Source organism: Giraffa tippelskirchi, chromosome 4, assembly GCF_054371585.1.
Source record: "Giraffa tippelskirchi isolate mGirTip1 chromosome 4, T2T-mGirTip1v1.2.pri, whole genome shotgun sequence".
Lineage (NCBI taxonomy): Eukaryota > Metazoa > Chordata > Mammalia > Artiodactyla > Giraffidae > Giraffa > Giraffa tippelskirchi.
Window position 1 is genome coordinate 183,750,655 of NC_137278.1, and position 26,434 is coordinate 183,777,088.

At 38.7% G+C, this 26,434-nt stretch overlaps 3 protein-coding genes across 3 annotated transcripts in view; 2 read left to right on the top strand and 1 right to left on the bottom strand.

Annotated features, from left to right (window-relative positions):
• The window catches only part of GYS2 (glycogen synthase 2), a 76,783-nt gene extending 74,640 nt beyond the window's left edge, over nt 1–2,143 (top strand). The window contains exon 15 of the mRNA XM_081592239.1: nt 1,033–2,143. Coding sequence (XP_081448365.1) covers nt 1,033–1,377 — 345 coding nt within the window. The 3' untranslated portion in view covers nt 1,378–2,143. The remainder of the gene's footprint in view (nt 1–1,032) is intronic.
• Nucleotides 2,144–6,538: 4,395 nt separating this feature from the next.
• GOLT1B (golgi transport 1B) lies at nt 6,539–21,753 on the bottom strand. The gene is made up of 5 exons (XM_081592242.1): nt 21,598–21,753; nt 13,810–13,901; nt 12,038–12,216; nt 11,179–11,260; nt 6,539–9,047 (listed from the first exon to the last, which is right to left on the bottom strand). The coding sequence occupies exons 1-5, from the start codon at nt 21,620–21,622 to the stop codon at nt 9,009–9,011; spliced, it is 417 nt and encodes a 138-aa protein (XP_081448368.1). The 5' UTR covers nt 21,623–21,753; the 3' UTR covers nt 6,539–9,008.
• Nucleotides 21,754–21,898: 145 nt separating this feature from the next.
• The window catches only part of RECQL (RecQ like helicase), a 36,416-nt gene continuing 31,880 nt past the window's right edge, over nt 21,899–26,434 (top strand). The window contains exons 1-2 of the mRNA XM_081592243.1: nt 21,899–21,981; nt 25,057–25,104. Coding sequence (XP_081448369.1) covers nt 25,089–25,104 — 16 coding nt within the window. The 5' untranslated portion in view covers nt 21,899–21,981; nt 25,057–25,088. The remainder of the gene's footprint in view (nt 21,982–25,056; nt 25,105–26,434) is intronic.

Genomic DNA, 26,434 nt, shown 5'->3' on the forward strand with positions numbered 1-26,434 from the left:
TGAATGATGAAGCCCTTTATTGAAATTGGAGAGACTTCATAAGGAACCAATTTAGAGAGGGAAATTAAGAATTCTCTTTGGACATATTAAAATTAAAATATGTATTAGACATACATGGAGCAGTACAAAGTAAGCAGTTGCAAATGCAAAACTCTATAGAGCTCAGCAAACAGGTCTGTAGACTTTTTTCTAAAGGCAAGAATTATCAGATTTGAGAATTTTAAGTCAGGAAAAAACTGAAATTGAAAGAATACTTAGGGAGTGAATGGAGTTAGAGAGGAAGAGATAGAGCTCTGAAAACAAACATATAGAGATTGAGCAGAGGGAAAGTCAGCAAAGGAAGCTGAGCGGAAGCAATTGGAAAAAAGTGAAATTCCAAGAGACCATAAGGTCATGGGAGCTGGGAGAGTATCCAATAATATTGCAAGGTTAAACTGCGTGAGCTGAGAAGTGTCTGCTGGATTTGGGAATATGATGGCTTTTGAGGAACAATGCTCGATTGGGTAGAATAGGATATGAGGAAATAAAGACAAGTGTGGACAGCCTTTTTTAATTTCACCAAAAGGGGGAAAGGAAAAAACAAACTTTGAAAAAAGATAAATGAGTGTGGTAGAAATGGGATTTTTTAATTTTAACCTTTCAATAACATCTGAATCTTTTTAATTGAAGGAAATTTCTGAAATTCCCTAAATTATAAATTATGCCTTTTGGTGGGAGGCAGTGTCCTCCCTCTACTGTAGACGCTGAACATGTCAGATACTCCTTCCCAGTCTCCCTATCAGGTAGAGTGTGGGCATGATACAGGCTTCACCAATCAGATATACCCACTTGGATGGAGACTGGAGCTGGGAGGGAATAAGTAGGGAGTGGGAGAAGCACCTTCTGGTGCAGCAGTGGTTGTAGGATGCTCAAGTTTGTGTGGGAAATACTGGCTACAATGCTAGTGACAGATTCCTGCATGCAGCGCTGAGGAGATAGTGATCCACCTGCAGTGTCCTTTTAATAAAGTCCTCTTTTGCTTAAATCATCCAGGTTTGTTGGTTTCTTTTGATGACCATTTGTAGAACCTGTATGCTGATGGAGATGATCAGCAGAGAAGGAAAAATGGACGATATGGAAGAGAACAGCAAAAAGGAATTTGGAGAAGGCAAGAGAGCTATGACCCAAATATGTACAGTTCAGTTCACTCAGTCGTGTCTGACTTTTTGCAACCCGATGGACTACAGCATGCCAGGCTTCCCTGTCCATCACCAATTCCCAGAGCTTGCTCAAACACTCGTCCATGGAGTCAGTGATGCCATCCAACCATCTCATCTTCTGTCGTCCCCTTCTCCTCCCGCCTTCAGTCTTTCCCAGCATCAGGGTCTTTTCCAATAAGTCCGTTCTTTGCATCAGGTGGCCGAAGTATTGGGGTTTCAGCTTCAGCATCAGTCCTTCCAATGAATATTCAGGACTGATTTCTTTTAGGATTGACTGGTTTGATCTCCTTGCAGTCCAAGGGACTCTCAAGAGTCTTCTCCAACACCACAGTTCAAAAGCATCAATTCTTCAGCACTCAGCTTTCTTTACGGTCCAACTCTCACATCCATACATGACTACTGGAAAACCATACCTTTGATTAGACAGACCTTTGTTGGCAAAGTAATGTCTCTGCTTTTTAATATGCTATCTAGGTTGGTCATAACTTTTCTTCCAAGGAGCAAGCGTCTTTTAATTTCATGGCTGCAGTTACCATCGGCAGTGATTTTGGAGCCCAAGAAAATAAACTCTGTCACTGTTTCCAATGTTTCCCATCTATTTGCCATGAAGTGATGAGACCAGATGCCGTGATCTTAGTTTTTTGAATGTTGAGTTTTAAGCCAGCTTTTTCACTCTCCTCTTTCACTTTCATCAAGAGTTTCTTTAGTTGAAACAGTTATACACACAGGCAGACAATGAACAAGGATCAGAGTGGCCACCATGCACTAAGGTACCATGGATGAGAGAGATGATCTCTTCTTCTAAATGTTAGAGTAGTGCTCTGCAGGTATTTATTAATGTGTTTTTGAATCATCTGGGAATCTCATTAAAATCTGTGTTCTGATTCAGTATAGATGGGATGGGGCCCAAGAATCTGCATTTCTAATAAATTCCCAAGTGATGCTGATAGATCCTATTCTGACCCTTGGACATTTTGAGTAGTAAATCTTAGATGATATAAAAAGTGATAACACAAACTAAAAAACTTGAAAGCTTAAAGTCTGCATGACCGGGAGAATGGCTAGCAATAGAAATATCAGGGCATATGGAGAAGGAATAGACGAGTTTGGTTTGGGATTGAAGCTTGCTGGGTGATGCTATCTACCTGTAAATACTTGTGCAAGAGAGATTGGGGTTTAGGCACCTGATATTTGGACTTGATGGTCATGTGCAGAAAGGAGATTTGGTTAGTAAATGAGAATGAAATATATAAAGGAGTTTGTAGGTAGAAACTTGAGAAATATCTACTCCCTTTAAAGAATAATTAAAGCAAGAAAGAGTCAGTACCATGAATGTAGTATTTTCTACTGTTTAGGAGAGGAGGAAGATAAAAACTAAGGACTAAAAGATTACCACCATATCTAGACAAAAATCTTAACATTAAACATTAGGTTTTAGGATTTTATAAACTAATTTCAAGGGGTTGTAGCAACTTCCAAAGAAAAAGCAATAGAAAAAAGAAGATTATATTTATATTTTAAAATAACTCATAACTGAAACCCAGTTATTAGGTTATTCTAACAAGCATCTGGGCTTCCCTGCTGGTTTAACAGGTAAAGAATCCACCTGCAATGCAGGAGTCACAGGAAATGTGGATTTGATCCCTGAGTTGGGAAGATACCCTGGAGGAGAGCACAGCAACCCACTCCCACTCCAGTATTCTTGCCTGGAGAATCCCATGGACAGAAGGAGCCTGGCAGGCTACAGTCTATAGGGTCGCAAGGAGTCAGCCATGACTGAATTGACTGATCATTCAAGCAATAAACAACTAAAATGTCTTTTCTCCGCTTTCCATACCAAACACACACAAAGGTTTTACAAAGAGGGACAGGAAAATAAATTTCCAATCAAACTGTGTCTTGAAATAACAATTTTAAGGAAAAAATAAATTAATGTGCTTTGTCTATAACAGGTTCGCTAAGGAATTCATAAGCAGATGTTTTACGTCAAAGCTGCCATTTTCAGCATAATATGCACAAGTGAGAATGGCTTTGACATGTTATCAATATTGTAGTCTCATCAAAAGTAACATGCCAGAAGTAAATTTGTTCTAAAAAGGCATTGACTCTGAATCAAATATTTTTGTTAAATCACAAAAGTTAAAGATTTTTACAGGTTTAAACCTAGAAATGGACTAAAAAAGAAGTTGCTTATTTGATTAAAAAACAGTTGACATACAAAAACATTACATTTTATTCTGCTGACATGATGACCTGGCAGTGGCTATTGGACAAATTGGATCCAAAACCTATTTTTCTCTCATTAAAAAAAAAAAGAAAAGCTGAGCACCAAAGAATTGATGCTTTTGAATTGTGGTGTTGGAGAAGACTTTTGAGAGTCCCTTGGACTGCAAGGAGATCCAACCAGTCCATCCTAAAGGAGATCAGTCCTGGGTGTTCATTGGAAGGTCGATGTTGAAACTGAAATTCCAATACTTTGGCCACCTGATGCGAAGAGTTGACTCACTTGAAGAGACCCTGATGCTGGGAAAGATTGAGGGCAGGAGGAGAAGGGGACGATAGAGGATGAGATGGTTGGATGGCATCACTGACTCAATGGACATGAGTTTGGGTGGGCTCCGGGAATTGGTGTTGGACAGGGAGGCCTGGTGTGCTGCAGCTCATGGGGTCGCAGAGTTGGACACAACTGAGCGACTGAACTGAAAAAAAAAAAATTGGAGTGTAATTGCTTTACAATATTGTGTTAGTTTCTGCTGTACAATGAGAATCAACTGTATGTATTCACATATTCCCTTCCTCTTGAACCTGCCTCTCTCACACACACACCTGCCCCTCTGCATTCCATCCCTCTCTGTCATCACAGAGCACTGAGCTGAGCTCCCTATGCTGTACAACAGGTTCCCATTAGCTATCTATTTTTCACCCACGGTAGTTTATGTACGTCAACCCGTCTCCCAGTTTGTCTCACCCTCCCCTTCCTCCATATCCCTGTGTCCACATGTTCCTTCTTAACGTCTGGTCTTTCTGCCTGCCCTGCAAATAGGTTCATCTACACCATTTTTCTAGATTCCATACACACAACACATGGGACTTTTCTCTCTGAAACTTTTTGAAAAGGCATATTTAATGGAGATAATTTTGCCCACATCACTGATGTTATCTGAATTCTTCTAGTGGACTGCAGGGTGCCTAGGCCCAACTTAAACAACACTGTCAAAGTTTAAACTGCATTCTTACAGATCCATGATTACTGTGTTCACACACATACAACAGCACCTATCTTTGAAAAAGAAAGTTTAAGTTTCATTTATACATTTTAAAAATAGAAGTATAGTTTATTTACAATGTTATATTAGTTTCAGGTGCAGGTTATATTAGTTTCAGGAAATTCTCCAGGCAAGAACATTGGAGTGGGTAGCTATTCCCTTCTCCAGGGGGTCTTCCTGACCCAAGGATCGAACTAGTGTCTATTACGTCTCCTGTACTGCAGGCAGATTCTTTACTGTCTGAGCCACCAGAAAAGCCCTTCAGGTGCACAGCAAATATTCAGTTATATATATATATATATATATATAAAACCTTTTTCAGATTCTTTTCCATTATAGGTTATTTCAAAATACTGAATATAGTTCCCTGTGCTCTACAGTAGGTCTTTGTTGATTATCTATTTTATATATAGTAGTATTTGTTAATCTGAAATTCCTCATTTATCCACCTTCCCCCAACTCCATCCACTTTGGAAACTGTAAGTTTGTTTTCAATGTCTGTGAGTCTATTTCTTTATTAAGTTCATTTATATTAATTTTTTTTTTTTTTTAGAAATCACATACAACTGATATCATATGATGTTTGTCTTTTTCAAACAGCTCCTATCTTGGGAAAGAGTACCTGGACAATATGGCTATTAAGACACTCAAAGATAGAAATTAGCTCTGATGACAGAATAGAGGATTTTGGTACTGGATGTTGAGGTCACCGAGTTTAATTCCTACTTTGTTTTGGCTTTATTCTCTGTGAAGGCCAGTCAACTCCATAGGCCAGTTGTCTTACAAAGGGGTGGAACAAGTTAATTCCCCAAAGAGCTACCAGCTTTAGGAGATTTAGGGCACTGAGAAGGCCCACTATCCAAAATAAAACTCCCCACTCATTGGCCAATGTCTTCACCATCCTTTACTTAAGCTTTGAAGCTCAAGAATCTCTTTCCCCAAACCACATAAATACAAAACAAGTGGAACGGTCTAGGAGAGGACACGGAAGGGCCAGCTGTTTTGGCCTAGTCAAATAGAGGTGACCTTTTAACAGGTCTTAGTTGGTAAAGGTAAGGCCATGGAAAGGTGTCAGTCGAAGGATCTGGGGCAGAGGCTGTGTCCAATCTCCTACATGGATACAAGAAGCAGAAACACAGAGGTTGGAACCTTCTAGGCCAGAGGAAAAGGTTAGAAAGATGTTGTTTAGTCCCTAAATCGTGTCTGACCCTTTGCGACCCCTTGTACTCCAGCACACCAGGCTTCCCTGTCCTTCACTATTAGAAAGATGTACTGGCTATTTAATAATGGATTCAAGACTTGCAGTTCAACAGATAATAGTCAAGACTTGTGGTTTAATGATCAGACGCAACAAACTTATTGTGTACCTTAACTGATAGATTTGTCCAGTGGCTTTTGTCCTTACTAAAGTTTATGATCAAAACACCGCTGACATTGAGTTTAAGTCATGAATACTTAATTATATATTCCTTTCATGCTGAGGAAAAAAATTAAGCATTTCTCCACCAATTTCTAAATTCACTGCTCACTTTATCTGAAGCCTATTTCTATTTATGATTATAATTAAACAATTTGGAAATGAAAGATGTGATGATCCTTCTATAAGAAAGAAAACTGCATATTAGGCTAATTTAAAACACAAGTTGGGTTATTGGGCAATGCTCGACTTTTAGAATTTCCTAATAAAAATACATCTGACCATTGTTATGGATTGAATTTTTGTTCCCTTCAAACTTATATGTTGAAAACTCAACTGAAAATATGATGGCACTGGGGGTGGGCCTTGAGAAGGTAGTTGGGTTTAGATGAGGTGACCAAGATGGGATTCCTCATGAAGGGGTTAGTGTCCCTATTAGAGAGAGATGAGAGCTCATTCTCTTTTTCTATGCCATGTGAGGACATAGTAAGAAGGCAGCTGTCTGCAAGCTAGAAAGAAGGCCCTGTCCAGGAACTGAATCTGCCAACATCTTCATTTTGGACTTCCCAGAATCCAGAACCATGAGAACTAACATCTGTTGTGTAAGTTGGTCTGTGGAATTTTGTTTTAGCAGCCCAAGTTGAGACAACCACCAATTAATAGAAAAGTACCCTTTTATTGAGAAGTAAGACAAGTGTATTTACAATATTCAATTGTTAGATCATATAATCTGTGAGACTTTTAAAAGCAGCAGTATTCCAGGAATTACAATGTATAAGGGGAAAAGAAAAACATTCCAAATAGGTTTCTGTTACAGAAAATAGATTTGAACAATGCCAGAAACACTTAAGGCTAAGTAGTATTAGACCTTTTCTTCCATGTTTATAGCAATAACTGATGCTTTTTTTTTTTTTTGTCACAGACAGAAGACTAATTTTGGAAAGGAAGAAACAATATGATGTACAGTGTTTTCTGTCAGAAAACAAGTTATGTTTAAAAATAGAGCCTCATCAATGGTTCTAAGAAACATACAATGCTGCCAAGCAGTCCCAAACTCACACTTGATAGTGAAAACTGCTCCAAGCCTCTCATTCTTATTGGGAGATTATCACATCCTTTATACACTTCTGTCTAATAATGTTTTCTGAAACAAGATTGTTGAAAAAGAGATCTCTGCTACAGTGCGAAGAACATTTTGATAGAAATTCATGTCTAAAAAGGAGTTAAATAATACAGATGCTCCTTACATTAACAGATACTGTTCTTGCTCTAAAAAAGGTAGACTTATCTAGCCACTGTAAATAATATGGATCAGTCAAAAGTATGTATAACAGAGTTCCACAGGGCAACTTATATAAGTCAGTCCCCCAAGTATGTAGATATTCGACACTCTCCAAGTGAGGATAGTACTTTTTTGAAGAACATTAGACAACAAAAGGTTTCTTATCATTCCATGAACTATTGAGGTAGGAGTCTCATTTTGTCAATATCATCTATGTTCACAGATTATGTCATAAGTCAAATGCCAGTACCGAAAAGACAGTAATCCACAAGGCTGAACCGTTAAGACTATCTACCAAGTCGTTCTTTCTTTAGACGAGCAAGGATGGGACTTCCCTGTGCATCAAGAGATTTAACTACTAATAACATAGGCAATAATATATCTTGTAGACACGTTTGTAAATAAAAATCACAAATTTCAATTATGATTTTATGTATTAAAAAGCTTTGCAACTGCTTAAAAAAATGAGTAAATAGTACAATCATTAGTAGTAAAACAAATAGTACTATGACTCTTGAAATGGTTTCCTACAACTACAAAAGGGTGCCTCCTTGGAAAACTACTACTGAGGAAACAACCACAGCTTCCTACTTACTGCCTGTTGAGCAGCAACAGTAGAGAAAACAACACATCATTTTTGTAGTGTCATGTTTTTCAGATCTATAGCCAGTTAAATTAGGTAAAATAACTTTAGCGTGCGAACTCAGATATTCTCTCCACGAACTCAAGATGAAGAGTGAGTGTAGGAAAACACACATTATGGATACTGATTTTTATGTTAGGAAAAAGCTGAAAATCAGGGGAAAATTGGCTTCTGTGAACAGCCCTTAAAAAAATAGCTATAAATTTAACCTTCTAACGTGTTACATCTTAAAGTAAAAATTACCAGCAGTTATTTTAATGTATGAAAAGCAAAATAATAGACCACTGCTAAAATTTAAAAAAAATAAAAGGAAAAACTGGATCATGACATGGAAAAATCTCACTTGGGTTGTATCACTTAGTATCTTAAAGAACACACCATTCAGTGAAACAAGCTTTGTAACAGACTGTTTCATGGCTGAGATGGCTTTCTGTTAAATGCTCATGTGTCATGAAACATACAGATGCTCAGATGAGAATCCCAAGAAATATCAGGATTTCCAGAGTGTGTTGCTGAAGGAAAAAGTGCTAAGTGAGCTGTAACTTAGAAACTGTAAGCTACTAAAGAATGACCTTTGCAACATTCCAACGAAGAATATCTAGGTCGGATTTTCATTTGGTTTTAAAATATTAAGATTCAGAAGAACCATGAAAGTTTTATTTTAACCATATTCTTACCAAAAACAAAAAGGGATTCATACATCAATACTGGGTTTTCCTGGTTTTAATAGATTAAAATGACATAATCCAATCTAACTCATGCATCATTTTCAGAGAAACAGTGCAACTGGAAATATTTTTGCCATTGCAATGGACACTTTTAAAAAGCAAATGCTTATGGGTATGCTTGCATCTTCAACATAAAAAGGAAAGAAATAGGGATTACAGTTCTCTAAGGATGGCTGTGTTTCGCATCCTTAGATGCGGAAAAATAATAAAAATGGCCTTCAAAAGTTTCAATATGCATGTAACATAGATTTCACCTTCTTCGGTTTGCTTGCTGACCTCTTAGATGACTTGGTTAGAAGCCTGTTTTCATCGCTTCTTTTTTAACTGCTGTTGGTACTTTGTAGGCTATACGTTTTAAACTTCTGTAAAGAACATTACAAGCTATTTCAGGTAATTTAATTTTGTGCTGAATATTCTTCAAAGGATTTTATAAATAATACAATATTTTAAATGAGTCTTCAATTCAATGGTTGTTATACCATATTGTTGCTTTCTCCAACTTTATCTACAAACTGCAAGGAGAAGAAAAACAGATAGTTAAAAGAAAGCCTAGAGCATGTAAAAATATCACATCAACACTTTAAATGTTGATTAAAAAAACCCAGCTTTGTAAGATTTGTGGAAATTTAAGGTATGACCGACAATGATTAATCCAGTACTACTCACCACCATCTTCTGACACATAAATGTGTATAAAAAAATTTTTTTCTATAAGTTTTTGCATGACATGTTATACATATGACTTTAAAAGTGCAACACGAGAAATGCAACACAATGAATTAAAAAAACTGGATAAAATGAAGTTAACGCTTCTAGCTTAACAAAAAAAAAAAAAAGCTGAAATGTCAGCCATTCATGCATTAATGAACCCAATAATATTATTTCAACTGACCATTACTGTGGATCTCTTCTGGGCCTATGTAGTCTTTGAACAAACAGATTTAGCTTCATTAAGTTCAACAATTAACAACAGCTATTGACTAAAAATACTTTAACTGTGTATTCTGGACTTCAGACTGAAAGTGGCAATGACATTAAAAAGAGACTTAATGATGCAAGCATAAATCAATAATTACAGAACATAAGTTTTAACACACATTAATGTAAATGGTTATTTACTTTGATTACTCCACCCCAAATATAAAGCAATTGGGCTTTCTTCAGCATTCCAGATGGTGATGCAAACACATGTTGAAACAAAGTAATTAGTGAAGATATTAAGTTACATAACCCAAGTGGCTATAATACTATCAAAATGTAGCAATCATTTAACCCTTTCTTTTATTTCACTATTCATACTTTTACTTAATAATAATAAAATAATAATATTAATAAATGCTTATTTATTTTAATGAAGCAATAGTAGAAAACAAAATTTATAGCACTGAATATCCGTTTATGCAAATACTGAAGAATCCTTAAATTAAGGACATGATTAGTAAGTACAACTCTACATAACTAGAAGTTTTAGTACATTCAAAAGACATTCTAAGTATAAACAACACTGACTACTGTATGAGTTTGGGGATTAACGCAAATGAAATCAGGATATACCCCTATAAGCCTAGGTCCCAACATTTTATATTACTGCAAATAAGTGACTGGTACTCATGGATTCATTAGAATTTTATGACAAATTTAGGTGGAGAGAAAGCACATTTTCTCTCCAAAGGTAACTTCAAATATCTAGGTTATCTGAGCTGTAAGATTCTGATTCTAAAATTGAAATGAGATCAGGCTTACAGTGGTACCTATTCCTTAGTGGGAAAGCCATCCTTAGCTCTTTGAGAATTCAATACATGCTACAGAGTATCTCTAGAAGCATCTACGCAAATCTGCAAACATCTGTAAGAAGTTGATGGCCTGCCCTGGAGATACAGATTTGACAATACTGTTCTAACTGTGAACAGAGCTGGGAACAGAATTTTATCATCTGACTCTCAGTATCACAATGCTTTATTTAATTGTTTCAACACACTCCATTTGGTGATACAGTCTGAGAACATATTTGCAAGAAATAATGGTGTTCTTTTATATTATTGCTTCTAAAATTAGAGATCTTATAAACGTTAATTGAAAGGTGCCTTGAACTCTCAAAGAGAAAGGTAGCATAGCAATCCAAGTCACATGAAAAAAGGAAAACAACATTAAATGTGAATACAGTGAAACCAAATTTCAGGTTTTATAGGTTTAGTAATGATTATTTTCTGTTATTCACTGTAACCACAATATATGTGATGCAACCGTTTATATCATAATAAAAATGTATCAATCATGTTATCAATTCCTCAAATTTCTATAAAGAGCATCAGAGAACAATTATTTATCTTCAAAATTTTTATTTTATTTAAACAATTTAAAAATTGTAGTTGATTTACAACATTGTGTTAATTCTGCTGTAAAGCAAAGTGATTCAGTGATACACATATATACATGTATTCTTTTTTATATTCTTTTCTGTTATGATTTATCACAGGATGCTGAATATAGTTCTCTGTGCTATACAGCAGGATCTTGTTGTTTATCCATTCTAAATATAATAGTTTGCATCTGCTAACCCCAAACTCCCAAACCATTCTTTCTCCCAGAGAGCACTTATTTTAATGGTTCAAAAAAATATGTTGCTAAATATAGATTACTTACTGATCTAATTCCAGGTAAGTTCAAAAGTGATCCAAGGATTGGCACTCTTCTAATAAAGCCAACAACCACAGGAAAGAAGCCCCTGGGAGAGGGGGAAAGAGGTCTTAGAATGAACAGATTCTCTATCACCAAAATCGACTGTTAGCCACGTAAAAAGAAAGGATTTTGTTAAAATTTTGAACTTTTGAGCAATTTCAAAATTCAGTTACCATTTCTTCCCTCTCCCTGGATGTGATCCCTTCTTTAGTTGTGCTCTATAACATTCTGCATAAACATCTAAAACCGCATTACTACTATATCCCACCAGTACCTTTACAGTCTATTTCATGTATCAGAAATGAGAGATTCCTTAAAGCAGATTTGGTACTTAGTTTCTATGTGCTTCCGTATGCCATACGGTGCTTGGCAGATAGAAGGCAAATGATATACCTTTCTTGAATAAATAATTTAACCAACCTTACTTAAAAGTGTTTTCTCACATTGCATACTATTATTTACTTGTTAAGTGGCATTCATAAAATATTAAATGATCAAAACCTCCTATAATGTATTTGGTCCAAAATTTTTTAACATCTGTACACACTAAAGAAAGCATCATCAAGTAGCAGCAACTGTGCAGTATCAGGTTCTACATGTTAAAACGCTGGATTGATCTATCACTGGTTGGTTGATGAAAATAGCAAACAGAGACAGAGTGCCTTAAGATGCCACCAAAGTAAATTTTATAGCACTGAAAATGCTTTACAAGTTAATTTATACCCTGACACAAGCAATCATCTGCACTTGATAAACACATCTGGGTTTCTGTAATAATTATCTGACATAATGGTTTACTGAAAGAATAAAATAGTTGCCTTACCTGAACAAGAGAAAGAATCCATAAATTTCAAAGATCATGCCTATCAAAGGCCAACCAATCAGGACCACAAACACACCACCCAGGAAAAATCCTGTAGCTTTCATTTTATGTTTTTGGAAGAAGAATCTGAATGTTCTTTCTAAACCAATTACAAAAGCCAAGCCAGCCACAAATAAAACCTGCAAGAGAAGGAAAACGCAACGTAGTTAAGCAGTTAAATGCACTGCATATGCTTGAAAAGGAAGGTAAAAGCTAAATATGATGAATGTTTAAGACATGTGGCTTTTAATGTGGGCAGCTGGCCAGAGAAGGGCCACAATGCTCACAAGAGGCAGAACCATGTCAAACTGGTGGTTACATCCCACTCTGCTCAGCCCTCTTCTGTCGTGATCAGATGAAGGGAAGAGAAGCAAAGACAAATGAGGCGTTACCCATGGGTGTCTGCACCTGCAGTGGCTTCCCCAGGTTTAGCTAGATGGCGACAGCTTCGTCAATTAGCAAGATGAGCCGCAAGGCAAAAGAGAGTAGGTGCACGTAAAAATGTCAACTGAAGGGACTCCCAGTTCGGAAAACTTTTATCAGGACTGACAGGAGTTCCTACAGATGGGAGAAAACCTGACATGGCCCATTTGGTAGTAGAAGAAATCACACAAGTCCAGGAGGAAGATCCTAATTTTATTAATTCCAGAAGTCTGGGAGGAGCTGATATGAAATACAGCTGTGTCTTCTCAAGTATGTTCTGTATGTTTTCAGACAATGGACAAGACACGGTGGTCAACTAAAAGCTTGTGTTTTCCCAGGTTTTATTCCCAAGTACTTGCCTTTCTTCATTACTGTACTTTAGTGAAAAATATTTCACACAAATATTTATTAAGCCTAATGTTTAAGTTTCACATTCTGAGATGCCATCGCTGTTGATGTTACTGTTTACTAAAACATTAATTTTGGACAATTTTATTATCTTTTATATTTTCCAATGTCCAATTAAAAGCCCAATGTTAATATACACTTCAAAACTATTCCATCCTTACTCAATGACTTTATTGCCCTCTTAGGAAGGTTACTGGGGTTTCCTGGGGGCTGAGACGGTAAATCCCTGGGTTGGGAAGATACCCTGGAGGAGGGCATGGCAACCAACTCCAGTATTCTTGCCTGGAGAATTCCATGGACAGAGGACCCTGGCTACGTCCACGGGGGTACTAGGAGTCAGATATGACTGAGCAACTAACACTTTTTTTAGGAGGGTTACTAATTTCTAGGGCTCTTGCACAGCCTTCACCATGGACAAGAGAGTACACATTCCAAATGAACAATATACACACCTTTCTTAGCAGGTCAATTATTAATAGAGGTACATATTTTAAAGGTTGAAGTGGTTTTTAAAAACTCTTCATCTTATGCTATTGAAGCAAATGTTGAATCTCAGATGTTTCAAGTCAAAACAACATTAACAAATTTACCAAGACATGGGGCTATGAAGTCATCTACTCTGAACTACTCAGAGGTAGTCTTGATTCTACTCTATTGTAAATCACATATCAAAACATTTAACCAAGCAGTTATGGGATTAGAAAACCTCATTAAGTGTTTACTTTTTATTTAAACAGAAAGCTTGGAAGTTTCATCCCTGATGGAAACAGAAAATGTAACAGGAATCTTCATATGAGTAACAGTGAATTATCTTTCCCCAGTTTCACAGCTGGCAACAATTCATTTGTATTAAGTTAAAATTTCGTTATGAATGTAGTTAAAATATATGTTGAAACACTCACATTTCCAATAGCCAGTAGTGCTTTGTCAAAAAAGAGGATCATTCCAAAGAATAGGAAGAACACTCCAAATCCTGTTAATCCCATTCCAATTTCTGCAACATAAGTCATATAGTTAAGGGTAGAGCAAAAGTAAAGTTACACTCAGATCCCTGTAAACTAGGAAAATTTTTTCAGTTTTTCTTTTGACTGATATAAAGAAACATGGGCCCCAACACTGCAGGTTAACTTACGATGACATTCTTTACGAACTATAACCAATTAAATTAACATCAGCAAATTACTCTCAAATTTAAAATGAGTTAACAATTTCTGATCCTTAAATGAAACAGAGGACTTCTCACAAACATATCCATAATAGAGAAAGATGAATCAGGATTCTAAACCTTTGGTTATGTATTTTTTCCTCCCAAGAAACCTTCTGGCTTCAGACATAAGTATACGGGTTAACTTTTACTCTTTGTCCCCTCTTCTCCTTTTATTTTCCAGGACTAGTATTTAAATGCACAAGACTTGCAGTTTCTTCTTAAAATGCTTAACCTACTAGAAATGCTACAGGACGTCAGCACAACAGACTTCACTCTATTATGCGCTGCTTCTCACAATGGCAACACGAGAGATTCAGAGAATCAAGCAGCTGTCCCTCTAAAAGTTATGGACTCTGAGGGAGAAGGTGAGGGTGGGACGTTCTGGGAGAATAGCATTGAAACATGTATATTGTCATATGTGAGGCAGAACACCATTCCATGTTCGATGCATGAGACAGGGGTTCGGGGCCGGGGCAATGGGATGACCCGGAGGGATGGGATGGGGGGGGAGGTGGATGGGGGGTCCAGGAGGGGGAACACATGTAGACCCATGGCTGATTCATGTCAATGTATGGCAAAAACTATTACAATATTGTAAAGTAATTAGCCCCCAACTAAAATAAATAAATTTATAAAAAAAAAGTTAATATTCAGAAGGTGAGGCATCACTTTGACTTCCTGATGGTTTATTATGCATTTATCTACTACAAGTCTCTCTCAACTATGCACCTATTCATACATTTAGTCTGAGTCCTAAAACCATCTCTCCAACACTGTTTTACCTAATATTAACATTCCAGGTCTTTACTTCTTCACTAAGAAACAAAAAATTGTTGATCAACTCCTAGATGTTGGCAACTGTTCTAGGTACTGAGTATAGAGTAGTGGAAAGTATAAGCTTTTAAGGTTCTGTTTACTCTTTACATAAAACTAGTAATTTTATTGCCTTTACATTCCCTAGACTTATCTGTACTTCTGAAGAGTCTTAACTTTCTATGGTTACAGTTGCACTAGTCTGTTAATGTTACAAAGCACAATCCACGGAATTACTTCCTTGCTCATTTTAGTTTTGTTTGCAGGAAAACAGTCACCAATCCTTACTTTACCTAGCAGCACTACCTGCAGAAAATAATGGATCTGAACTGAAACTGCCATATTTTGGGAAATACAATTTTAAATACACAGTAGTGATTTCTGATCTGTTACCTCAGCTCCAGAAAGCTAAAATTTAAGTCACAGTTCCTTAAAAATTTAAGCCATGTAAAATGTTCCAATGAGTTGAAAATTTACATGTGTCTTCTTCAACATCCTTCACTTCAATTTACAGTTAATGACTGCCTCCCATTCCAGCTACCTTTTTCTCTGAAAGTTAGACTAAAAGAATTCAGGTTCAGTTCAGTTCAGTCACTCGTTGTGTCTGACTCTTTGTGACCCCGTGGACTGCAGCACACCAGGGTTCCCTGTCCACTGCCAACTCACAGAGCTTACTCAAACTCATGTCCATCGAGTCGGTGATGCCATCCAATCATCTCATCCTCTATTGACCCCTTCTCCTCATGCCTTCAATCTTTCCCAGCATCAAGGTCTTTTCCAATGAGTTGGCTCTTAGCATCAGGTGGCCAAAGTATTGGAGCTTCAGCATCAGTCCTTTCAATGAATATTCAGGACTGATTTCCTTTAGGATTGACTGGTTTGATCTGCTTGCAGTCCAAGGGATTCTCAAGAGTCTTCTTCAAACCACATTTGGAAAACATCAATTCTTCGGTGCTGCTCAGCTTTCTTTATGGTCCAACTCTCACATCCATACATGACTACTGGAAAAACCATATCTTTGACTATATGGACCTTTGTCAGCAAAGTACCTGTCCATAAACACATTGGGAAGTGTATACCACGGACATAAATTCTCGTGAAAGTTGGAGGCTGATACTTTCATGCTTAAATGCTTCAGGAGAATTTACCAAAATAACTATTCAGATGTCAGACATAATTTCTGAGAGAAAAATAAGGACAAAAGAGCAAGTAACATTCCATTAAATAACTATTTAGTAGTTAAGATTTAATCACTGGCAGCTGAGTTACTTAAATACAACTCATTTCTATTTCTTCACAAGTTGTCCTAATGATAACATAGACAAGTCGAGATGTTTGTTCTTCAGAAAGGAAATTATTTGGTAATATACATACTATATACTGAGAATTTACCATGAATTGGCCATTATGAAGTGCTTCAGATCTCTTATAGAACTTAATTCTCTTAGTAATACTACAAGGTAGGTATCATTATATCATCTTAGAGATGGAGGAAACTGAGGTTTAGAGAATTGACTTCATTTGCCCAAAGTCACACATCTGGTTAAGCATTTGAACTCACGTTTATTCGAATCCAAAGTCCCTGTGCTTAACCATCATGCCATACTGCTTCCTAAAGGATCCCCCTCCCCCTAGTTAAATACATCAGATTAAATGAAACTCAAGGGTATTGGGGTATGCTAAACTTCTGGGAGAAGCATCTTTAGGTGAGTCAAGTTTAATATAATCAACTTGTTACTAACATAATGTCAGTTATGTTATTAAAAACTGCAGTGAAAAAGAAAGACAATGTATATGGTTTTACATTTAATAAGACGTCTACAGAAATGTCCTAATTCATTTGGCAAAACTGGGGGGTTAAAAAGTATTACTGGCTCCATGTTTCATGTGGGCAACTTAAGACTCAAGATTAGTAACTCATCCTTGATCACAGAATCGGCAAATATGTGTGTGTGTGGAGGGGGACGGGTGTTGGGTGGGAGGGGAGTATGTGGGGTTTGGCTAGAATTCAAATCCAGTCTTGAGGCTCCACAGCATGTTTATTTTACTGGGTATGATTCTGATGGTGAGAGGGCAGCTCCAAGTAGTGCTTTAATAACCAGAGGGCTTGTGAATACACAGGCTTAGGGAAGAACTGGAGGGGAGAAAATGGAACAGGGAGGCCAGTTTGAGACTTCTGACCCATTCACATCAGGGACTATTTGGCAATAACCTGCTAGTGTTTTGGCAAAAATGTTAGAGGCAATCCTCTCTTGCTGGACTGCAGTAGGTAAAGCAGTGGAATGTTTCGGTTCCCAAGTTATAGTTATAAGCTGTGGAGCCTCAAGATTAGATTTGAATTCTAGCCAAACCCCACACCACTCCCCTCCCACCCAACACCCGTCCCCGTCCACACACACACATTTGCTGATTCTGTGATCACGGATGAGTTACTAATCTGAGTCTTAAGTTGCCCATGTGGGATGGGAATACCAGACTACCTGATCTGCCTCCTGAGAAACCTGTATGCAGGTCAAGAAGCAACAGTTAGAACTGGACATGGAACAACTGACTGGTTCCAAATAGGGAAAGGAGTATGTCAAGGCTGTATATTGTCACCCTGCTTATTTAACTTATATGCAGAGTACATCATGAGAAACACTGGGCTGGAAGAAGCACAAGCTGGAATCAAGATTGCCGGGAGAAATATCAATAACCTCATATATGCAGATGATACCACCCTTATGGCAGACAGTGAAGAAGAACTAAAGAGCCTCTTGATGAAAATGAAAGAGGAGAGTGAAAAAGTTGGCTTAAAACTCAACATTCAGAAAACTAAGACCATGGCATCCAATCCCATCAGTTCAGTTCAGTTCAGTCGCTCAGTCGTGTCCGACTCTTTGTGACCCCATGAATTGCAGCACGCCAGGCCTCTCTGTCCATCACCAACTCCCGGAGTCTACCCAAACCCATGTCCATCAAGTCGGTGATGCCATCCAACCATCTCATCCTCTGTCATCCCCATCTCCTCCTGCCCCCAATCCTACCCAGCATTAGGGTCTATTCCAATGAGTCAACCCTTCGCATGAGGTGGCCAAAGTATTGGAGTTTCAGCTTCAACATCAGTCCTTCCAAAGAACACCCAGGATTGATCTCTTTTAGGATGGATTGATTGGATCTCCTTGCAGTCCAAGGGACTCTCAAGAGTCTTCTCCAACACCACAGTTCAAAAGCATCAATTCTGCACCGCTCAGCTTTCTTTACCGTCCAACTCTCACATCCATACATGACCACTGGAAAAACCATAGCCTTGACTAGATGGACTTTTGTTGGCAAAGTAATGTCTCTGCTTTTAAATATGCTATCTGGGTTGGCCATAACCTTCCTTCCAAGGAGTAAGCGTCTTTTAATTTCATCACTTCATGGCAAATAGATGAGGAAACAATGGAAATAGTCACAGACTTTATTTTCTTGGACAGCAAAATCACTGCAGATGGTGACTGTAGCCATGAAATTAAAAGACGCCTGCTCCTTGGAAGAAAAGTTATGACCCAACTAGACAGCATATTAAAAAGCAGAGACATTACTTTGCCAACAAAGGTCCGTCTAGTCAAAGCTATGGTTTTTCCAGTAGTCATGTATGGATGTGAGAGTTGGACTGTAAAGAAAGCTGACGAAGAACTGATGCTTTTGAACTGTGTGGTGCTGGAGAAGACTCTTGAGAGCCCCTTGGACTGCAAGGAGATCCAACCAGTCCATCCTAAAGGAAATCAGTTGAATATTCATTGGAAGGACTGATGCTGAAGCTGAAACCCCAATACTTTGGCCACCTGATGCGAAGAGCTGACTTATTGGAAAAGACCCTGATGCTGGGAAAGATTGAATGTGGGAGGAGAAGGGGACGACAGAGTATGAGATGGTTGGATGGCATCACCGACTCAATGGACATGAGTTTGAGTAAGCTCTGGGAATTGGTGATAGACAGGGAAGCCTGGCGTGCTGCAGTGCATGGGGTTGTAAAGAGTCGGCCACGACTGAGCAACTGAACTGACTGAAAAAATAAACTTACTTTCTTGTGCATTATTAAAATTTCATTCTTCTTGCCCATGTGCATGCATACATGTGCACATGCACGCATTCATGTGTGTTTTTAAAGCACAATCTGATTAAAAAAATCTAATAAAACTAATTTATCTAAAATCAAAAGTTTATTGTAGACATTTGATAAGGAGAGATATTCTTACTCCAATGAGAATCACCTTAGCACTTTGATTTCTTATTTAAGATATTTCAAGGCAGCACTGTCTATGCCCTTCAAAAAAAGAAAATGTCATAATAAAGAACTCAATTCAACATCATGGTAGAATTTAGGCAATGTGACATAATGAAGTAAAGATTTCGAGTTAGCATGGGAACTGCCCCACTCCAGCCTCCTCAATAAATTTTGTGGGGTTTTTTTTGGGGGGGGGTACTGGAGGGGATTATAGAATTCCTTTAAAAAGTCATGAATTGCTTTTTCACTATGACCAGTACTTGATCATTCTCTCCCAGAATCGGGATCCCAGAATAATCTTAGTAAGTCACTTGAATGATGGCCAATTTCTACAGTTGAACACACACACAAACACCAGTTGAAATCCAAAGAGCTTTGGTTCACTAATCATTTTGTATTCTCATCCATTATCTATTTAAAACATTCAGCAAATGAGCAGCAAAGAGTTTAATTTCCTCCTCTTCATCACTGTAATGAAGTGAGGAGAATGCTGCCTATTCTGCCCATATTCCAACCCAACCCCCTGGTTCTGGTTTTTGGAAGGATGTAAATTAGCACTTGTCCCCTTAAGACTTCAACGGAAGAGAATCTATATGCACAGGGTAAGTAAATAATATATACATGTATTAATCACAGACTCAGACAGGAGTATTAACAGGAAAACTATGTATAGAGATTAAGTACCTCCTCTGAGTAACTAGTAGTACTATTAGAAATAAATTCTAGCAATTTATGTATAGTATTCTGTTAAATTCTGGGTTTCAGTCAAGAGGACCAGAGTTCTGCCTCATAACGAAAATAGGCTCTGAATATTCTACTCACTCTCTCAAAAAAATCAATGCATAATTCTTAAGAATAAATATCTACTGTTGAAACTATTTTTTGCTATGGGAGAATTTCATCCCTCTAAGATAGATTTCAAATAAACTTTACAGCAAGTCTTCTTAGATGCTAGCAGGGTACAGTGAAAAGAACAAAGATTTTTGAGCCCACAGACCTGGGATTAAGTCTTGTTTCTCTCGCTTTCCTCGTGATTATACTGGATTTCTTTTGAGCCTTCCTTAATTTATACAAGAGATATATTCTTCTTTGCCTTATAAGGCTCTTATTAGAACTAAAGAAAACATTTTACATGAAAGCACATGGTAAACTGATATGAGATGCTTTTATATAATTGGTAGTTTTATTAAAACACTAAACCAAAAAAAAAAAACAAAAAAAACCACCCCAAACATAAAAACCTACAAACGGAAAAGGACTCTATTTATATTTCTCTGATCAGAACAGGTACACCAAAACGGGCACTCAAGGTGCAGACCCAGTTCAATCTGAGGAAGGGAGGGACCCTTCCTGGGGTGGCAGTGTGTGCAGGAGTTATATGCAGCTTAGTGAAGTTCAATTTAGTCAAGACTTGAATCCAAACCTTACGACTTCCCTTTAAAATAAGCCATTTTTAAAAGAAGTTCTATTTTTTATTTCAACAGACTGCTTAGTTCTTAAAAATCTTTAAAATTCAAGTAAGTTATACAGAATAAAAAAAAGGCATGGCAGATAAAATAAAGTGAGATTAAAAAGACTACTACCTCCATCAAAAGACAAGAAGCACAGGGTTGGCAGATATGTAAACACAAAATTATTAAGACTGACAAAAAGGGGTAGAAAACTAGAAATTTTATATTGAAAGAAAACAGACAGCAATATGAATCTTAGAGATAAGATAGGCTGGAGAACTCTGTGGCAGACAGAAAGATGCTAAAATAATAAAACATACCACAAAGCACAACATAAAATATTAACGAAAGAAGTCGTTTAACTGAACACAAAGTTTACAATTGGGAAGACAGCAGCCGGTAGAAAAGTGAAGCTATTTCAAGGGATTTTTAAAAGGTTGCTTCCAGTGGTGGCAAAAAGCAAATACTCAAAATATTTAAGCGTAAGCACATTTCCAAAAAGAGCCTATCATGGATGACATTTAAAACACGGCCTCCAAACAACCAGCAGTAACTTGTAGAGGACCCCAAATATGTCAAGTGCAAATATATCCCTAAGAGTGGGCCGCTGGCATCGCGCATCAAACTTTCTCTCGCGGCCGCCCGCTGGAACAAAGAGCCCATCTTCCTGAGAGTGAGAGCGGCGCGACCCCCGCGCGCTCGGCGAAAGCTCCCAGTCCCCAGCTCGGGCGTCTCCCCAGACCCCACTGACTCTCCCCTCCCGCCAGGTCTGCAGCCGCAAGTCCAGCGCCCGGCTCCTCCAGGAAGCCCTCCAGGGTCCCGCAGTCCTAGCTGAGTATTGCAGGCCACCGCCCCCATCGCGGAGCTTCATTCATTGACCCGGGCAGCAGGAGGGGAAGGCGGGCGAGACCCAGCCCGAGGAAAGTGTGTGCGGGGCTTGAGGCGGGGCCTCGGGGCAGGTGCTTACTCTGTGTGTCCGTTAACGAGATCATGGCTGCAGAGGTGAGGGCGGCAACAACAGCACCTCGGAGCGCCCTGGGTGTGGAGCGAAGTAGAGAGAATGAAGCAGGGAAGCAGCCCAGGCGAGAGCCGCCACGTCTTCCGGAAACACGCAGCCGCCCCCACCCTAGGTTCAAACCCGCTTCCTATTGGTTACACCTGCTCCCAACATCAACCAATAATGTCTGGTCTTGTTCAGTGACGCAAATGGTGGCCACACCCCTTGACCAATAAGAGAAGCGTAGTACCTGCAATTGGTCGAAAGGACCGACCCGGAAGGGTGAATGTCCCCGGCTGGAGAGAAAGGAAAGCCTGGTGGCGGGAAGTTTTTATTGGAGTGCGGCTGAAAGGGGTAAGTAGTGGATCTGAGTCGGGGGGGTCTTGGGGTCGTAGATCGAGGAGGGGGAATGTTTTCCTTAACTGCACCGGGGAGAGGTTCTGGGGTAACCCTTGTTACCTCTTTGAAAGAGCTAACATTCCTTTTCCTGGCAGATGGGGAAGGCCGGCTCACTTCCTTCCACCAATAGGCTGGTGAGGGAGAAACAGGGGTCCTCGCCCCTCTAATGGAACTCTCCATCATCGCCCAGCTCTAATGGAACTCGGGCCTTTAGGGGCACGTTCTACTGCGGGTCGGTCTCTTTATCACCAGCTTTTTCCAGGCAGGAGACTCGGTCACCGAAGCCTTTCATTTGCAACCACTGTTTATTGGGAAAACCCAGAGGGGACGCCTAAGCGTGACGGAAGGTTTTATTAAATTGCTCTTGCATCTAAACCCAGGTGGCAGAGAGAGGGGTGTGTGTGTGTGTGTGTGTGTGTGTGTGTGTGTGTGTGTGTGTGTGTGTGTGTGTGTGTGTGTGTGTGTGTGTGTGTGTGTGTGTGTGTGTGTCTGTGTGTCTGTGTGTCTGTGTGTGTGTGTGTGTGTGTGTGTGTGTGTGTGTGTGTCTGTGTGTGTGTCTGTGTGTGTGTCTGTGTGTGTGATCATCTAAACCCAGTATGTGTGTGTGTGTGTGATCATCTAAACCCAGTGTGTGTGTGTGTGTGTGTGATCATCTAAACCCAGTGTGTGTGTGTGTGTGTGTGTGTGATCATCTAAACCCAGTGTGTGTGTGTGTGTGTGTGTGTGTGTGTGTGTGTGATCATCTAAACCCAGGTGGCGGAGAGAGGGTGTGTGTGTGTGTGTGTGTGTGTGTGTGTGTGTGTGTGAGAGAGAGAGAGAGAGAGATTTAGCCTCTGGTACTTGGTGTCAAGTCCCTGATGCTGGGAAAGATTGAGGGCAGTAAAGAGGGCTTCAGAGGATGAGATAACTGGACGGCATCACCAGTGAACTTGGGCAAACTCTGGGAGATGGTGAGGGACAAGGAGGCCTCGCGTGCTGCAGTCCATAGGATCTCAAAGAGTCAGATATGACTGGGCGACTGAACAACAGCAACACTTGATGTCAAGCATGCATGACTGACATGAGACCTTGTAAAGTATTTCCTGAGGATGCTACCAAAAGTTCAGATATAGCAGAAGTAAAACCACTGAATCATGGAAGTAGTAATTAGTAAAAGTTCATTGTGTATACACCAAAAAGACAGTTTGCCAACGAAGAGCACTCAAATCGAAACATGGAATTAGGCTCAGGGCTATATAGTTAATATAAAGCAGCTTGTTTAGTAAGAGGGCATTGAACATTCTTTACAGTGATTGGTTATATTAACATTTTCTTAAAAGATACAAAATTGGTTAGTGGTTACCTCAGAGCAACCTTGGAAACAGTGGGAGTTTTGCTTCTGATTTCCAGAGGCAGAAATGCAAAGTGCCCCAGGTCAAGTTAGTCTTTCAAAATAAGCCAAATTAAGCTTTTTTGTATGGCTATGTTGGTTTTGTCTGCCCAGGGAATTTTCAAAGCTGATCTCCCTTTGTTTTGGATTTTAAACAATGTCTAGGTATACTTCTGACAGACCTGCTATACTTAGCTCGTTACTTTTTGAACATATTTTATATTCAGCTAGCTTTTGCTATTAAATCACATCATTTGGGGAAGGAGTTTATAAGCAGTTTTTAAAAAATGATATAATCAAAGGAATTGTTTAAAATAGTGGGGGGAAATGGTTGTAGGGTTGTAGATTACATTCTTTCATAAGAGTGGAGAGAGCCTCTGCTTTCAGTTTCAGCACACCTGTGTGCCTGGATGCCAAGTCCCTTTAGTCGTGTCCAACTCTTTGTGACCCTATGGACTATAGCCCGTCAGGCTCTTCTGTCCATGGGGATTCTCCAGGCAAGAATACTGGAGTGGGTTGCCATGCCCGCCTCGTGGGGATCTTCCCGACCCAGGGATTGAATCTGTGTCTCTTACATATTGGCACTAGTGCCACCCTGAGCCTTCACTATATGCAAGGCATTTCACTAGGACGTGGATGCAGAGGTGAAGAGACTCAATCTCTACCCTGTTGGAGAATCTTACAGTCCAGGGAAGGAGAATTATATTTCCATGAAATGGTGAAGGCATGTTCGTATAAATAAAGGATTAGAAGTCCTTGGTTTACTCCTCTACTTAAATATCTTTTAGTGTTGTGACTCTTTCAAGCTTCTTAGCAAGTCACAGAAGACCCTACCTATTTTTCCAGCCTAGTGGTGGCTTCAGAATTCTACTTGAGGCAGGACATAGGGTGAGCAATTTGAGTAAGGGTAAGGTGATGCTGAAGCTACCTTCGGAGAACATTGACTTAGTTTCAGAAAATGTTGGTTGTCCATATCAGAGTTGGAAAAGGAGTTCTTGGAGATTATGGATAAGCTAAATGAAGTTCCTGCCCTCCAGACTCACCTCCTTCCAAATTTTTCCCCATTTCTGAACTCTGTGTTCTCTCCATCTGAAATCTCATCCCTCCATGGAATACCAATTCCTCTTTTAAAACTGAGCCTAAATTGTAACCCTTTAGAGCAAATATTCAGTAAAATGTTAAATGATTAATTTGAGTAGTTTGTTAATGGGTTTTGCGTCATCTGGGATATTTGAATCTATCCAACTTGCTATTTGTATAATAGGTTCCACCATCCCAATTTTACAGATAGAGAAAGTAGCTGAGAGGAACAGATTGTTTTGAGTTTGCTAAAATCACACAATAATGTAGTGGTAAAGCTGTTTAACCTCTAAGCCTTGCTCTTTTTTTGCAACTTCACTAAGTATTTGCTGGGTGTTTGTTAAATGTTTTTGGTGTCATACTTGTTATATATTTGTGTGACTTTGGTTACTTCTCTGAAATCTAGAGAATTCTCCATAAAAAGTAGGGTGGGAAGAACCATGTAGTATTGTTGAAAGGTCACTGCAGTATATAATTTACTTTCTAACATTTTTTGTGCTCAGTAATGACAGATTATCGTTGAGCATTATCAACAGTACTGTTTTTAAAAAAAGTTGCTCTGATTTTTCTTTCACTTTTAGAGAGAAATTTGGCTCTCCAGTTCAACTTTAGAATGGCATCCATTTCAGGTTAGTGGAGATTATTCCCTTTTGTGGTTCATTCTGTTCTCTTTCTAACTGCGTATTTTTCTCTGTCCCTTCCCCTCAGTTTTACTGTGAGTCTGAAACTACTTTTAAAAAAAGTTTTAGTAGGAATAAATAAAAATAAATTTAGAAAATATTTGTCTTAATAATTCCAATTATAGATATTTTTTCCAGATTTCTTTTTATTGTTGTAAAATATATTTATACTTACCATTTTTTAAGCAGACAATCAAGAGCATTGCATGCATGGCATTATGTGCATCTGCATTGTGTGCAACCATTGCCAGTATCCATCTCCAGAACTTTCTATCACTCCCCACTGAATGCCAAGAGTAGGTGCCTGGAAAAGGTAAAATGGATGTCTTTCTTTTATACTTTAAAAGTATTTTAAATAACACCACTTAGGAACTTACTTTAAGGAAATAGTGGAAGAAGTACATAAAGCTCTTGATTCAAAGGTGGTCACTGCAACGGTGTACCCAGTGAACAATAACTTCCACTCCCCCACTTCCCTGCAGTCCCTGATAACATCATTCTGCTTTCTGTCTGGGACTTTGACCTTTCTAGGTACCTCATAGAAGTGGAATGATACAATATTTGTCCTTTTGTGTTGTCTTTGAGGTTCATCCGTTGGGTAACATGTATCTTTTTAAGGCTGAGTAATATTCCACTGTATGGATATACCTACCACCTTCTGTTCATCCACTTGTTTGTCAGGGAACATTTGAATTATTTCCCTTTTCAGCTTCTGTGAATAATGCAGCTATGAACATCAGTTGACAAACATCTGTTTGAGCCTCTGCTTCCAGTTTTTGGGTGTATATACCTACAAGTGGGCTTCCCTCATAGCTCAGTCGGTGAAGACTTCTCCTGCCGTGCAGGAGTCAGAACGATCTTCCTGTAGAAGGAAATAGCAACCTACTTCAGTATTCTTGCCAGGAGAATCCCAAGGACAGAGGAGTCTGGCAGGCTACAGTCCACGGGGTCGCAAGAGTCGGACACGACTTAGTGACTAAACTACCACCATACCTACAAGTGAAATTGCTGGATAACATGGTATTTCTGTGTTTAATTTTTTGAGGAGCTACCATACCGTTTTCCTTAGTGGCTACACAATTTTACATTCCCACCATGCAATACAGAAAAGTTCCAAGGAATGATATGTTTTTTGATAGCATTCTAGGAGCCTAAGAAAATTATAACATAGAAAATATAAATCACTAATAGTGTTATTACTCAAATTAATACTGTACCATTTAGATGTATTATTTTCAACAAAATTTTTCACACTTTTTACATAATGTTTCATAATGTG